General features: G+C 37.2%; 2 protein-coding genes across 3 annotated transcripts; one reads left to right on the top strand and one right to left on the bottom strand.

Moving 5' to 3' along the window:
• The first annotated feature begins 3,291 nt into the window (after positions 1-3,291).
• Positions 3,292-11,507, top strand: LOC113320943 (1,4-alpha-glucan-branching enzyme 2-2, chloroplastic/amyloplastic-like). Of its 2 annotated transcripts, none has more exons than XM_026568845.1 (23): positions 3,292-3,621; positions 4,577-4,734; positions 4,835-5,079; positions 5,278-5,376; positions 5,859-5,901; positions 6,016-6,075; positions 6,471-6,551; positions 6,690-6,806; positions 6,933-7,016; positions 7,097-7,218; positions 7,496-7,615; positions 7,714-7,843; positions 7,958-8,068; positions 8,540-8,668; positions 9,016-9,119; positions 9,306-9,450; positions 9,683-9,830; positions 9,919-10,019; positions 10,105-10,182; positions 10,324-10,479; positions 10,647-10,721; positions 10,817-10,952; positions 11,171-11,507. In XM_026568845.1, the coding sequence occupies exons 1-22, from the start codon at positions 3,480-3,482 to the stop codon at positions 10,901-10,903; spliced, it is 2,535 nt and encodes an 844-aa protein (XP_026424630.1). In that variant the 5' UTR covers positions 3,292-3,479; the 3' UTR covers positions 10,904-10,952; positions 11,171-11,507. The 2 variants fall into 2 exon arrangements, with proteins under 2 accessions (XP_026424630.1, XP_026424631.1); XM_026568846.1 differs by having other exon boundaries at positions 11,061-11,496.
• Positions 11,508-11,584: 77 nt separating this feature from the next.
• LOC113320944 (growth-regulating factor 3-like) lies at positions 11,585-14,155 on the bottom strand. The gene is made up of 4 exons (XM_026568847.1): positions 13,793-14,155; positions 13,506-13,697; positions 12,786-13,185; positions 11,585-12,313 (listed from the first exon to the last, which is right to left on the bottom strand). Exons 1-4 carry the CDS (start codon positions 14,037-14,039, stop codon positions 11,869-11,871), a joined length of 1,284 nt encoding a protein of 427 aa, XP_026424632.1. The 5' UTR covers positions 14,040-14,155; the 3' UTR covers positions 11,585-11,868.
• Between the last annotated feature and the right edge of the window lie 1,408 nt (positions 14,156-15,563).

Below are 15,563 nucleotides of genomic sequence, written 5' to 3'. Positions count from 1 at the left end.
TACTAAGATTGAATACATATTACTTGCTTAAATCCTATTATTAAGATAAACTATATAATGATGAAAGGGAAAAACACAAGATACCAGAAGTTTTGTTAACGAGGTAACCGCAATAGCAGAAAAACCTGGGATATCGTCCAGATTTGAACACCAAACTATATTAAGCGGCTACAGACACTAGCCTACTATCAGAATTCGTACTGGAATATAGTTGATACGGAATCCACCCTCCAAGCGATTCAGTTACAGTCACGCTCCTTATGTCTCTTGAACCTCGTAAGGCTCTACGCAACTGATTCCCTTAGCTGACGTCTTTCACATCCTAAGAGTTGCTTCAACCTAAGTGAAGACTTTTGATACAAATATGACTTTAATAGACAAGCCTATTTGGTTTCCCTTTAGATCAAAAATCAAGGCTTGGAAATCTGTTTGCAATACTTAAAGCTAGCAAACCTCACAATCTGGAACACTTACACTCAGTTAGTTGAGAAGCCTGGATTTTTAACCACCTTTTAAGAACAATCTTGAACCAATCAATTCAGAAAATCTTTCAGATATCTATCTGGAGGAATTACAAAGTCTGAGATGAAGAGAACTTTGATTTCTATATATCTTTCCTAGAAGAGATTACGAAAACCTCGATAACATAAAAGCAAGATCAGGATTCACAAACTATCAAGGCAAAGATAGTCAGAACCGGTTTCACAAATCCCCAAGTGAAGTCTTTAGTAGTAGACCTAATTATGTTTCTCAGAGGAAACCTAAGTCAATAGAGGACGACTCTAGCTGTTAACTAGGACACAAAGTGTCAGTGATTGAATTTCTCAGTTGAAAGAATATCTCTATTTATGGATGTTAAAGAATGAGAGTTGCTTTAATTCAAGCTAAGATAACTTTAGATTCAAGTAAAAACTTTCTATGTTTATGTGAAACTCTAATTAGGGTTTCAATCAAGCATGTGAGAAGTTAGTCTTGAAACTTACGTATAAGAACATACATAATGGTCCGGTTACGGAACCGTGTATAATGACCGTTCTTGCAAATATGCCTTATGAACTATAAACAGTTTGATGTTCATTTAGACACTTCAGAATTTAATCTTGATCCACATACACAAGTATTTTAGTGATCAATGATGTCTTAAAGGTGTTTATGACAGTCATAACAATTTTAAACGTATTTAAAAAATAAGTCTTTGAGCATCTGCTAAATTTTACTTGGACCATTGGTAAAACGATTTGTGAACCATAAGGCGTAGTTCACGAGTCAGGGTACTACATTTTGTGAACCTGGTTTTCCAGTCCTACTGCGGCTCGTGAACCCAGATGACAACACTTTGTGAACTGGGTTCGCCAATCGTTAGCCTTTTTCACCAATATTTAAAATTCAGATCACCATACTCTGTGAACCGGGTTCGTGAACTGTCATGTTCTGAACTTAAGATTTGCAAATCGGTTCGCCACCTTCATGTATTCCAGAAACTGATATATCTATGGTTTGCGAGATGGTTCACCAATCTATCCTGAGTCGAAATAATCGAACTTCTGAATTTCTCTCTTTTATATTTTGAAACATTCCCAAATGATAGAACCATTGCTTGTGAAATCTTTGATATTTTGATATTAAAAGACTTTTGAACTTCCAATGTTTGAATCATTTCGAGATGTTTAACAAGGAATGCTTGACTCGAAATTTCTTGTTTGGAAGAAGTCTACTAGAATTCTCATAAAGACAGAATACTAAAGCTTGTGAGTAAATAGAATGGTTCAGTCTTCACATACCTTGTTGATGAAGTTCTCCAAATATCTTCGTCGATCTTCAATCTTCGAGGGTGATGTCTGATATTCAACTACCAACTTCTATACCTAGTCCGAGACTTGACTTAACAGACTATAAATCAAGATATAGTTTTGATCAACTAATATTGACAAAAAGCCTGAGATAAAAAAACTCGTGGTTCAACCGAGCAGTGCTCTGACAACTATTATACAAGTTGAACATAGACCTAATGCGAAATACACCATTAAATAGAGAAACCTAATTTCGCATCAACAATGAATATTAGTACAATCGGTAGTCTGCCACTTTGGTGACGCAATTAACATTTAACAAATTAAACAACAACATGTTTCATAAGAGAAGTTATGCTAGAGTATTAGGCTTTCAGTTTCATCTACTTGCGCAATGATTCATGGTATTAGCCTATTAGAATTTCATCATATTCGAGATACATACAATTGAGATCAATACAAAACCAAATTACAATATATCTCTTACAAATGTATAAAAGAAAAGTTTATACCGCAAATGCTCCGTGTTCAAGTCGAGCAAAGCCGATTTTAATTTACGACTTTTCTAAACATTTTCTTAAACAATGGTTCTAGATGAATCATTAAAATACTCATCCCCAAACTGCATTTTTTAAAAATACTTCTCAAAAGGAAAATGGTGAACCTTTTTGAGAAATATTAGATTTCAACCAGAATGTCATGGAACCTAACTTAAAATTGTTATGCGGAACAATTTTGGAAGATTTTGGTGGGGCAGTTCATTTAGATTTTTGTTTTTAAATACTAATAACTTTCGAACTCAAATCGCTAGTATCATCGCTCTATAATTTAACCACTTTATCATAATAATATCTGCAAATTCTTATTAGAACATATCCTATGGGTAGTCCCCAAATGAAGACTAACTCTTTCATATGAAAGAGGACTCGTTCATATGAACGAGTGAAGCCACTATGGGAAAAAATGAAAGGTGACACTAAACGGGGGACTTTTCCCCGTTAAAAAAAAACTAAAAACCTATTTTCAAAAAAAAAAAACTAAAAAAATCCCAAAACGGAGACTTTCTCCCATCAGGAAAAAAAAAAAGCTAAAAAAACTCCTAAAACGGGTGACTTTCCCCGTCAGGGAAAAAAAAAAAAACAAGATCTTGGGAAAGGCATGGACCTTTGGTTTCTGATCTTGTGCCACACCCTCACGTAGAGATCTGTGGGGTTTTTAAAAGTTACCCAATGGCGATTGCCGAGCACCCAAACTTGTTTTTGGGAGCAAACCAACAACAAAACAGAAATGACTTTTTCTGCCTTCCACATCAGCTTTTCTCAGCGAGTCTTTCCCCGCCCATCGAATCATCCAGACCGTACACTAAATAGGGACCCATTCGTACACTTCGTAAATGGCCTCAGAGATTTGATAAAGATGCGGCATCAAAATAATCGAGAAAAAGCGGGCCCACTTCCCTATCTCCAAAATTCATGCAACTCAGAATCACTCCACACGTAAGACTCTCTATCGCAGTATTAGCAGAGTAGTTAGTTCTACTTCTGAGTCTACAGTCCACCCAACACTGTTTTCACGGTTGGATCCTCACGGATCCCTTGGCATTTACTGGAACTAAGAAAACTATCTTCTCTCCTCTCCTAGATCTCTCTTTCTTTCACTCTTCTGGTTCACTCTGGCAACCCTAGAAAAATGTCTTACGCTCTCTCTTGTATTCGTCTTCCTAATGTAATTCAACTTCCTAATACTTCTACTAGTCGATCAAGTTTTCATGGTGGGGATCGTCGGAGTTCCAATCTATCTCTTATATTAAAAAATGACTCAATTCCCACTAGTATGTTCTCTTGCTCTGTTTTTTGTTTCAATTTTGAAGCTTAAATTATATTTTGACACACTGTGTGATTCTGCAACTGGATTTTTATTTTAGTTTTGGTTATTCATAAAATATTATGTTTCATTTGATTATTTCCACTTTTAGGAGATCTTTCTCTTTTTTATCGACAGATCCTACTTTTAGATTTCTGATAGATTCTACTTTTAGATTCTTTTTTTGATTGATTATGACTTAAGTTGCAGATGCTTTAGTGATGTATGAAATGTGAGGTAAATAATCAGTATTGAACAGCTGCAAATAGTTGAGATTTTGTGAAAGAAACCTTTACATTTCTTTATATGTAGCACTTTTGATTGTTTTTATCATCCTGTTAAACAACTCTATAACCATCGGCGAGTCTGAAAATTGTGAATAATGGAATCCTGAAATCGGTTGGATAATTTGGTGGGAATTGCATTTTATTGGAAGAACGACTCACTAGTCTGCAACTTGTTTTCTGGAGGTCAATCAATTTCTGTTTTTAGGTAGTAAGAAGCTATTGTAGGGGCTCCAAACAGCTTTTTTGTGTGCTTATGGAAATCGAATTTAGAGTACGTTAGGAATAAAAGGAAAAAGTAATTTCTGCACTCACAAACAATTTTTGATTAATCATGTGACAGAATGTGGTCTTTGTGCGAGCTGGTGAGTTTAGATTTTTGTAGTGTTTGGGAGGCAAATGTGGTATTGTTTGAAGTCGTACTTCCATTTTATTTATTTTTTAGATTTTGTAATACTGATTGCTGAGTTAATTAGGCTCAGAAGCAACCACACTGGCATTCAGATGTTTATTTTGCGATTCGATTGGAAACCAAATAGCTTTATTCTCTTGGAAAGCCTCTTTTTTGGTTGTCTTATTGGAACATTGTAGTATAAGTCTCGGACTTCCTTGTAAAACTTACTTGATGATACTTTGCAGGAAAAATTTGTGCCGGAAAGTCTCCTTTTGATTCAGAATCTTCATCTGTAGCTGTCACCTCCTCTGAGAAAGTCCTTGTTCCTGGTGGGAAGGCCGATGATTCCTCGTCCTCCAGAGATTCAGTTGAAACTTCTGAAGCTTTATTAGAAGAATCCCAGGTTTGTTTCTGAAGCATCATCTTTAAAACTTTCCATAGTCAGTAATGTAACTTCCCTAGTTTTGATGTTCTCAGCATTTTTTCCGTGTATCTTTGTTTAGATATTACAAGAAGTAGCTGGTCTATCCATGGAGGATGGTGGGGATTCTTTGAATGAAGATGATTTAGTTTCATCCCAACTTGTAAGGGATGGTGCGGTTGAAAGTGCGGAAGCTTCTGTTTGCTTGTATACTGCAGAAAGTAACACATTAAATGTAGTAGGATTCATTCCTCCGCCTGGAACTGGGCAAAAGATATACGACATAGATCCATTTTTGAAAACGCATCGAGAACATCTTGATTATCGGTGAGACACTCAGTTATTTATTTTTACTTCTTTCAACTCTCTCTTCTTGTGAAAACATGATCTTATAGGAGTTTCAGTGGCAGCAATAGAAATGATATAGGGTTGATATTCAATGAGAAACATTATCTTTCAAGTTTTGTTCCAAAGTTTTGGTAGGATAAGATCTTTAGCTAAGTAATTACTCTTGCTTAACTACAGCTATTCACAATACAAAAAAATGCGAGAGATGATAGATAAGTATGAAGGTGGTTTGGATGCGTTTTCGCGTGGCTATGAAAAGCTCGGATTCAACCGCAGGTAAAACTGATTCTCTGTTTGTCGGTTCAGCTTGTATCACTGTGTATGCCACTTATTACTCCACGATTATCCTTTTAGGTAACATACTTCACTTTTTTACTCTTATAGACCAAGGTCAGGTTATGTATCCCTGCTATTCACTCTGTCGCTTCACTTTTTTACTCTTATAGACTAAGGTCAGGTTATGTATCCCTGCTATTCATTCTATCTCGCCTGTAAAGGAACTGTATCTTAGGCTTTGAGTGGACACTGGTTAAATATAATAAACTTTTATGTCACAAGCTGATTCAAGTCTTTTGCCTTTGGGCAAGTATACAACACCTAATTGGGTGAATGTGGCTGTATTCATTTTGTTCAGTATGTTCCTAGTGAGCAAGTAATATTTTGCTTCTAAGTTATAATTATTAGTTAGTTCTTAATCCAAACTTAAATATGATTTGAACTGGTTATGAAATTGAGACTCTGATGTTTCTAATTTTCAGTGCCGAAGGTATAACTTATAGGGAGTGGGCACCCGGAGCCAAGGTTTGTTGAATGTATTTGAATAGATGCAGTATAAAAGGATCACTAGTACTATGCTTTATGCTCTGTAATCTTGCTATTGATTGTTGGAATGAGGATGTTCTTCTGTTTTTTCAGTCAGCCGCACTCATAGGAGATTTTAATAATTGGAACCCGAACGCGGACGTTATGGCCCAGGTATTATATATGCTTATTTATTCGGTTACTTCATAGCTTTAGAAAATACTTATGTGGGTTGGGTGTTGAGATATCTTTCGCACCCTAATTTTGTGAATGTTATGGAAGAAAGCATTAATTCTTCTTTCTCCCATCAAACTTTGAGGCTCATGCTGTTCATGCAAAGCTTATTCTTCTGAACATTGTCCTAAACTTAGAGTTGTACTTGAGATTACACTTTCTCTGCCTTCGCACTCGAGGGCCAATCTCCGTCCGGCCCGAGGAAACCTTTGCACGCCTCCGTTACCTTTTGGGAGGCCTATGCCCCATAGAAACTATGGAGCATCCGAGCTTGGTCAGTTATAAAGATTTCCTTCTCTAATTCCTTGTTGTCTTACACGGTCATTGATGTGCAGAATGAATTTGGTGTTTGGGAGCTATTTTTGCCAAACAATGCAGACGGATCAGCCCCAATTCCTCATGGATCCCGAGTGAAGGTAAGAACTCCTAGTTGTAATTGTGGAAAAATGGCTTATGTAATCAATGAAAACATTCTTATCTCCAATTGACCGCATAATATCATGTTTAGTTTTATGGTATATCAAAAAAGCTGAATTTTAATACTCAAAATATAGATCCGCATGGACACCCCATCAGGCATTAAGGATTCAATTCCTGCTTGGATAAAGTTCTCCGTACAAGCTCCAGGTGAAATTCCATACGATGGCATACACTACGATCCTCCTGAAGAGGTAAATTAGAAGCTCTTAGGAATTAGAGTTACTACTTTTCTGTAACTGGAGTTATATATAAGCTGCAGCTGCTGGTTTCACTCCTTGTCACCTAATCTGGTCCACTTAATACTTTTCTCTTTACAGGAAAAATATGTGTTTCAACACCCTAAGCCTAAAAAACCGGAATCACTTAGAATTTATGAGGCACATGTTGGAATGAGTAGCACGGTGAGCATCCATTTCATTTTTCATATGTGCTGACTTGTTTAGCACTGATGTCTCCTAATAGTGTTATCTTGGAGATACAGGAACCAAGGATAAATTCTTATGCGAACTTTAGAGATGAGGTTCTTCCTCGCATCAAAAAACTTGGATACAATGCTGTTCAACTTATGGCCATACAGGAGCATTCATACTATGCTAGTTTCGGGTATTCTTTCATCAAGACATAAGGATTAATTTTTGAGTATCAACTGAGCAAATTTTTTGTTTTATCTAAGTGTATGTCTCCTTAGTTTTTCTCCATGCTTTGAAATTCATTTTGTTTAATATGTAAACGCTTTTGTGTTACATCTCCTATGCTTTTGGTACTATTCCTGACTGGTTTTAAGTGATGCTCTAATGTGGGTGTGTAAATTCCGTTGTTTTCTTAGTTTGTAATCTGCAGTACGGTTGTTGATTATCGAATAATTTTCAATGTGCTGTAGATACCACGTCACCAACTTTTTTGCACCTAGCAGTCGTTGTGGAACTCCGGATGATCTCAAATCTTTGGTAGACAAAGCTCATGAGCTAGGTCTGGTTGTCCTCATGGATATTGTGCACAGGTGATTTTTAGATTTTTCTTCTTCTTTTAATTCGATTTATCTCCGCCAATATGAACTGTGCTTATAGATTTTGATTCGGATGTTTGTATTGTTGCCAGCCACGCATCAAACAACGTACTGGATGGACTGAACATGTTTGATGGGACTGACAGTCACTATTTCCACTCTGGATCACGAGGTTATCATTGGATGTGGGATTCTCGCCTTTTCAATTATGGAAGTTGGGAAGTACGTAATTCATTTGAAAATTTAAATTGTCGTACTTTGACAAAAAATATTTATTTATATCAGTTCATGTTTGTGTTTCAATGTAATGATCTTCCTCCTGTGTTCTTTCTTTAGGTACTGAGATATCTCCTTTCTAATGCAAGATGGTGGTTGGATGAGTACAAGTTTGATGGGTTCAGATTTGATGGGGTGACTTCGATGATGTACACTCACCATGGGTTGCAGGTAAATATTTTTTTTGTTGTAGAATTTCCATCTGCTGCTATACTTCAGCAAGCTTTGGATTAGTTGTTGAGGGGCATGTGACAAGCCATAGCAGGGCACCTATCCAGGAAAACTGGGGAAGTTTTAGTAAGTGTAGCTGATTTGGTAGGTTGCTTTCCTGATCAATGAAGACAGCACTCATTAATGAATTAAAAGAAAAGAAAGTACACGCTTAAACAACTGAAGTTTTCTATTGTTCGCCAGTGGGTGTTGTGCTTAATTAACAGGCAGCAGGACCAGCACTATATAACATCTCACATGTTGTTTGGGGTGTTATCATAACTGTATCCCCTAACCATTTCCCAAACTCGGAGGTCAAACAATAACATTACTAGTGTTAAACTACCTTTGGCAACTTGCAAATGTTACTTTCTTGTTTATTTATCTGAATTTGGTAATGCTTGTCTATCTTATTTATGCGTTTGCTTTCAGGTGGGATTCACTGGAAACTATAATGAGTATTTCGGGTTAGCAACTGACGTGGATGCTGTGGTTTATTTGATGCTGGTAAATGATCTAGTTCATGGGCTTTTTCCTGAGGCTATCACTGTTGGAGAAGATGTAAGTGACATTCGTACATGCAACCTAAACATAAGAACATTTTTCAAGTCTTAACGTGTTTGTCTTAGAAAGTCCAGTCTAGGAGCTCGTGTAGTCTGTAAAACTTAGAGATCTTGGTACTTTTTCGTGAAGATCATCAGTTCAGTGAGTGTCCCTAATGAAGTGTTACAGTGATTTGTCCTTCGAACAAAGTGCCTCTTGGAAGAGGCTATATTTTGCATGTGTGTCAGTTATGAAGGACAAAAGCTCGTCCATGATGCGGGAAAAGCTGAAAAGGAGGGTTTACATCTTGAAATATATGTTTCTTGTCCATTTTCATGATCTCGTTCAACATTCTTTGGTTTTAGGTGAGTGGAATGCCAACATTTTGTATACCTGTTAAAGATGGCGGTGTAGGGTTTGATTATCGACTGCATATGGCTGTTGCTGATAAATGGATTGAAATTCTTCAGTAAGTGCCCTGCTGAAAGCTCTGGGATTACACCTTCCTAATTTTTTATACGCTTCTAGGGTTACATTATCATAACCAATCATTACACAGTTGTGTTGAGTAGATGTCATCTCTAAGGTGGAGACTCTTTTTTCCTTGGTGATGTGGCACAGATATTTACTCTGCATGGTTTACAACTTGTTACAGGAAAAGAGACGAGGATTGGCAAATGGGTGATATTATTTACACACTTACAAATAGAAGATGGTCAGAGAAATGTGTTTGCTATGCTGAAAGTCATGACCAAGCTCTCGTCGGTGACAAAACTATTGCATTCTGGTTAATGGACAAGGTAGTAATAGATTATTTAAGCTAGTAAAATCATATAAGCATGTCACTCAGCTTTAACAGAAATTGTGTATGTCTGTGAAATATGAAAAACAATATTTCATATACATGTATGTGTGCATACACCTACTCCCGTGCGTAATTTATGCACCATTAATATCTTATTTCTTATCTTTATTCATTTTATTTCACTGTTGATGCCCTTAGCTAATAGCTCCTTACTTAACTCTTTTCAGGATATGTATGACTTCATGGCTTTAGATAGACCTGCCACTCCAGTTGTGGATCGTGGGATCGCATTACACAAAATGATCCGGCTAATCACCATGGGATTAGGTGGAGAAGGATATCTGAATTTCATGGGAAATGAATTTGGACATCCAGGTAAGGAGATGGATGCTTTATTTTCTTGGTGCATTGGTTGTTCTTGATGCTTTATATAGTGACGTTCATTATCTATTTTCAATTTCAGAATGGATAGATTTTCCTAGGGGCGAGCAGCATCTACCCGATGGAAGGGTTATCGCTGGGAACAACAACAGTTTTGACAAGTGCCGTCGGAGGTTTGACCTAGTAAGTAAGGCTTAGTTTTTATCTTGAAGATATAGCATGCTTTGGAACTGTAATTTGACTTAAATTGTTGGCTGCATGTACGTAGGCAGACGCAGATTATCTGAGATATCATGGCCTGCAAGAGTTTGATCGGGCAATGCAACATCTCGAGGAGACATATAGTGTACGTTTCACCTTGGCTGAATAAGGATCTATTTTTCTGTGATTTTTATATGTTTTACTGTATCTAAATAATGAAATATATTATTGATTCTTTTTTATCCAACTATGAAACGTTTTCACATTGATGAACTCTTTCTTGCAGTTCATGACTTCAAAACACCAATATATATCACGGAAAGATGAAGGAGACAGGGTAATAACCTTTGAGCGTGGAAACCTGGTTTTTGTTTTCAACTTTCATTGGAGTAATAGCTATTCAGACTATCGAATAGGTTGCTTAAAGCCAGGAAAATACGTGGTATGGTCTCGTTTTCCTTTTTCATTTTTGATCTGATTCTCAAGCATGTTTTACAGCCAACGTCTTTACATTCTCCCTTTATTACTTCAAGTCTTCAACTTCATTTTCGTGCTTGTGTTGTAGTCAATCTCCCGTCTTCAAAATAGAATTATGCTACTTTTTCGCAGGTGGCTTTAGATTCAGACGATAAAGAATATGGTGGCTTTGATAGAATTGATCACAACGTGGAGTACTTCAGCAATGTAAGAATTCACTCCACGTGCTGTTTTACATATGATTTTTTTCTGAAGTTACGTCCTAGTAGATTCTAAAAATCTACTTTATGGTCCGCTTGCAGGAGGGTTGGTTTGACAACAGGCCCAACTCGTTTCTGGTATATGCACCATGTAGAACAGCAGTTGTCTATGCTCTGGTCGAGGACTGAATCAAGATTAGTTATGCTGTAGAGGATGCTCAGTAAATGCTACTTATATGTAAGAAACCTTTATTCCCTTTTTCCCAACCAAATGTATCTAAGGTTTAAGTCTGGGTACACCACTTTAGATTAATTATCCAATAGTCTAACATTGAGTGTGATCCAGGCGTGCTGGCAATCTTAGGGGTGTAATTCCTCTGGGAGAAGAAACTTGCTTTATCATGTTTTGAGTACCACTTTGAACCTTGGTTGTGTATCACTTGCTATTTATTGTAGATATTTTGTGCCACGGTTGGCTGGTTTTGGTCCATCTCAGAGATGTAAAAAGTGCAGAGGACATGGAGAAAAAAGAAAGAAAGCGCTGCCACACGTGCGGCATGCTGCTGCTGATGAGCAAATTGATCCCCCCACTTTCTTCATTTGAAGCTTTTTACCCGACTGTAATGTGAAAAGGTTCCTGCCTAATTTCCAGAGAAATAAATTATGTTATGTGTAATGGATGATTCTGTCACACCTCCAACTTATTTGTTTGGTGTTTACTGTATAGCATGGTGCTTATCCGCATGGGATTTTTCGTATAATAATCCAATAATATCAGGTTACATTGCTGCAATGCTTAAAGAAGTTAAAGTATCTTTATTCATCTATGTTCCCTTCCATCTGAAGCAAGCATAAAGTGTTGGCTTTCAAATTGCAACCCTCTTGTTGTATATACCTATATCAGCAGGATTACTATTTCTTAAATTTCCAAATCTGCTAAATTGTAGCAGGTGGTGGTTTCTAAATCATTAAGTTGGTTCCAATAGGCGTGAATCATATGAGCAGGCCAAGGAAATATCTTGAGATGCAAAATATTACAGAGAATCAAAACTAAGAACACAAATCCAAGGCGAACGCTAAACACCCAAGAAGAAAGCAATAGAAGTTTGAAAATGTAACAACAAAAAAAAAATCCTACCGAACTGGGAAGAAACTCATTTTGTGATAATACTACTGGATTCAGAACCAGATACTTGTGGAGGTGGATGAAGGACACTGGTTGGTGAAGAAGCATTCGAGGATGATCGAAGAGCCTCAGCAAGCGGACCTCCTCCCATGGAATTACTCATTCCTCCCCAATTCATCACCTGTGACCGCTCATCTCTACAATTACCTTTTCCTGATTCATCTTCAACTCCTGTTGCCAATTTCAGTGAGAAATCCGAAGATGGTTTAGGGTGTTCTTCCCCATTTTCAATTGATATAGAGAGGCAGGTGCTGGAAGTCCTTCCATCGGCCCTGTTGCCTACTCCATTTGTGGGTTGGTGTTGTGATTTCTTTGGCCAGTCATCGAAGAAATGACGGAGAACTTGTCCATCAGTCCTACCATCATCGCCAAGAACGCTGCTGTCATTGCTCCTCCGTTCACTCTCACAGTATCTTTACAACAAGAAAGAACCGACCAAGTACATGATCAGAACATGAAAAGAAAATAAAACATATCCAGTTTAATATGAAGACAAATCAACAGATTTCTAATCAGCAGCTTATAAGGGTCATAATCTGGGTCCTAGCCACTAAATCAACAACTACTACATGTGCAATTCATGTACTTCGCTATAAACTACTGTTCCAAGTGGCCATGTCCACTCTTCTATTTAGATGGCCTTGTGCTGGACCTTAATCAAGGAAGCTCAAGATGAGATGTAAACATTAATCAAGGACTTCCCAAGATGAGGAGGAATCTTCAGTGTCCTCCGTGGGTTCCTCATTTTTATTCCTTAATAAAAGCATTTTCAAATCTGCTTCCCACCAAACACAAAAAAAACCATTCCCACATGCAAAACTTAATGCTAAAAAGATGTAGAAAAACAATAAAATTTTGAAATTAAGAATTTTTAATTTGTTGTACCTTTGGTTTAGGTGAAGCAGATCCATTGAAGGTGAAGAATTTGAAGAAGGACCACAACTTATAACAAAAGCGTTTCCACCATTTTTATTAGCATTACCCATTGCTGTTAAAGGCAAAGCTGCAACAGGTGCGGTAGTGTTGTTGGCTGATTTAATCAAACCGTTACTATTGCCAACGGAAGCAATAGTAACGCTGGAAGACGGGTTGTTAGTAATGATGGGTCTAGTTGAGATTTCCACAGGCTTTCTTGAACGGTTACGGCCTCGATGCATGTGTCTTTCGCAGTATTTCTGACCAGACACCACATCTTTCGAGCACCTCCATTTCTTACCATCTGTTCTTCTGCATCTACCAGGTTCTGGATCCACTGATGTTCTTCCCCAGTAGCCTGATTGCAACACTGTTCAAGACATACTACTTTTGTTAAAAAAGAAAGAAATAAAAACCCTGCTAAACAGAAACATAATTAATAAACTAAGAAACTTTAATAATGATGAATTGGATAAAACCCATACATTTTAATAGAAAAATTAAACCCCATAACAGGAAAGAAAGCTATCCAATTTGGATCCTATATTCCTATTAGGGATCTTCGGTTACACCTATGCATCAACTGATAATATTACATAGAAAAATCAAGAACCCCCATTTCACAAAATTGTTGTAAGATTAATTAGATCATGAGTCATGAAAGAAAGAAAAGTCAGAAAGTTCACTTACTAGTGGGTTGATAATGCTGATATTGTTGGTGAAGAAAAAATGGAGAAGGAGGAGGATTATTGAAAAGGCTTTTCTTAACAATAGGTTGAAGGAGTTCAGATGGAACAGTAGCACCAGCCAGCATATACTTAAAGATCAAAGCTTGCAGTTCAAGTTCTTGCCATTGAGCTAGACTGAATGAACCTATCATTCCTATAAAAACATATACAAAAAGAAAACATCAGTACAACAAAAAGGGGAAACTCTAAGGAAACATTAAGAATTAGTAAGGCAATGTGATTGCTTACTGGAAACTCTAGAAGTATTTGTTGAATCTGGGAATGCTGACAGATTACTGATAATACTCCTATTGCCAAGTTGCTGGTGGTGGTGGTGGTGGTGGTGTTCATGATCAGGTACAAACAATGGAAGAGCAGAAGAAGATTCAGATGCGGCTTCTTGATGTGGCTGGTCAAGGAAGAGTCTAGGTATCTTTGCAGCATGATCTGACTCATGCTGTTGGTTTCTCCAATCTCTTAGATGGTAGTAATCCATAAGAGAACCAAAAGAGAAAGTCAGAAGTGTGAAAAATGTAAGAATAGAAAGTAAGAGAGAATAAGTTGGTTGTGTTTTGTTGGTTAAATTGAAGTAGAAGAACCCAAGGGCGAGGAGGACTGAGGAGTAATAATATAAGTGAGTTAGACTGTTGGAGACTTTTTCAAATGCTCCAGTGGAGACTATGCAGAGAGCAAGAGAGAGGGAGGATGTAGTGCACTTAAATGCTAGTCTGACATATAGCTCTGATATGTTTGTTTTTGGCCAGTGGAAATGCCTCGGGCACTTGAGAAAAGACTGTCAGACAAGACAGTTGAGAAATGAAAATATTGTTATAGTAATGCTTAAAAGATACTCAAAAAAATTAATTATTGAAAATTCAGAGGGTGGAGGAAAGAGGGAAAATATTACTCTTCTCTCTTCTGTCTTTGTTTTTCTCTACTTTTCTTGGGAATTGAGAAACCAAACGAGGAGCAACGTGACCAGGACTTTTTATATGTAAAAAAAAGAGCTCAAGATTTGTTGGTTGGTGCCTTATTGACCAAGCTTTTGAAATTCAATATGCCCATTTTAATTTTGTTCACTTGAGTGCACTTTCTTGGATTCCAAAAACAAAAAGGGTCAAGTGTAAGATGATGATGGTTTAAAAGCAAATTACCCATTTTTATTATCCCGTTTCTCCTTGACCTTGTGCATCCTTGACTTGCCATGACATCGAACTTTTAAAGGGTCAAACTCAATCGTAACGTACATAGACATAGTACTTCTGGGTGTTTGAATGAAAACATTGGTGAAGGACCCGAAGGTACAATAAGCATGGTTGAGAATATTGCTTCAAGAATCAGACAGGTACCCAGTTTTGTTGAGCTGAAATTGTCTTGGAAATTTTTCATAGTCATGTTCGTATGTAAATTATCTAGAAACTCAAAATGGTTATTTCTTCTTCTTTGTCAGCTGCTAATCATCGCGATTCAGATCCCACGTGTAAAGATAAATTATGTGCTCGGTACGAGGGAATTTTTCCTTGAATACGGGCCCAAGGAGCAAAAATATACGACTCTAGTCCTTGACATCGATTTTCAATAAAAACAAAGAGAGTCAAATTTTGATTTTGGGGTAAACTTAAAATAACAATCATCCGCGGTAGCACAGCACTCAAAGTCCGTGGAACGTAAGAAGAGCTCCTCCAGGCACTCAAAGTGACACTGATATTAGGTTATTTTCCTCCATGTTCAATTTCTTAGGTTTAAAAGATATAGGTTTCATGGGATTTCCTTTTACTTGCTCTAATCATCAAGAAGGAGAAAATCTCATTAAAGAAAGACTAGATAGGGGAATGGCCAATGTCTCTTGGCTAACTGAATTCCCCAATGCTAGCCTTAGACACCTAAATCATGGTGGCTCTGACCATTGTTCTATCTTGCTGGATACTTGTATCCCTTGCCAGGATGGTCACAGACCTTTTAAATTCTTTGGTCTTTTTCAGGAGGAACAATCTTGTAGAGACATTGTTGCTTTCTCCTG

The sequence above is a fragment of the Papaver somniferum genome, chromosome 11 (assembly GCF_003573695.1).
Source record: "Papaver somniferum cultivar HN1 chromosome 11, ASM357369v1, whole genome shotgun sequence".
Classification (NCBI taxonomy): domain Eukaryota; kingdom Viridiplantae; phylum Streptophyta; class Magnoliopsida; order Ranunculales; family Papaveraceae; genus Papaver; species Papaver somniferum.
The sequence above is the reverse complement of the archived record's forward strand: the minus strand, read 5'-3'. Positions and strand labels throughout refer to the sequence as shown.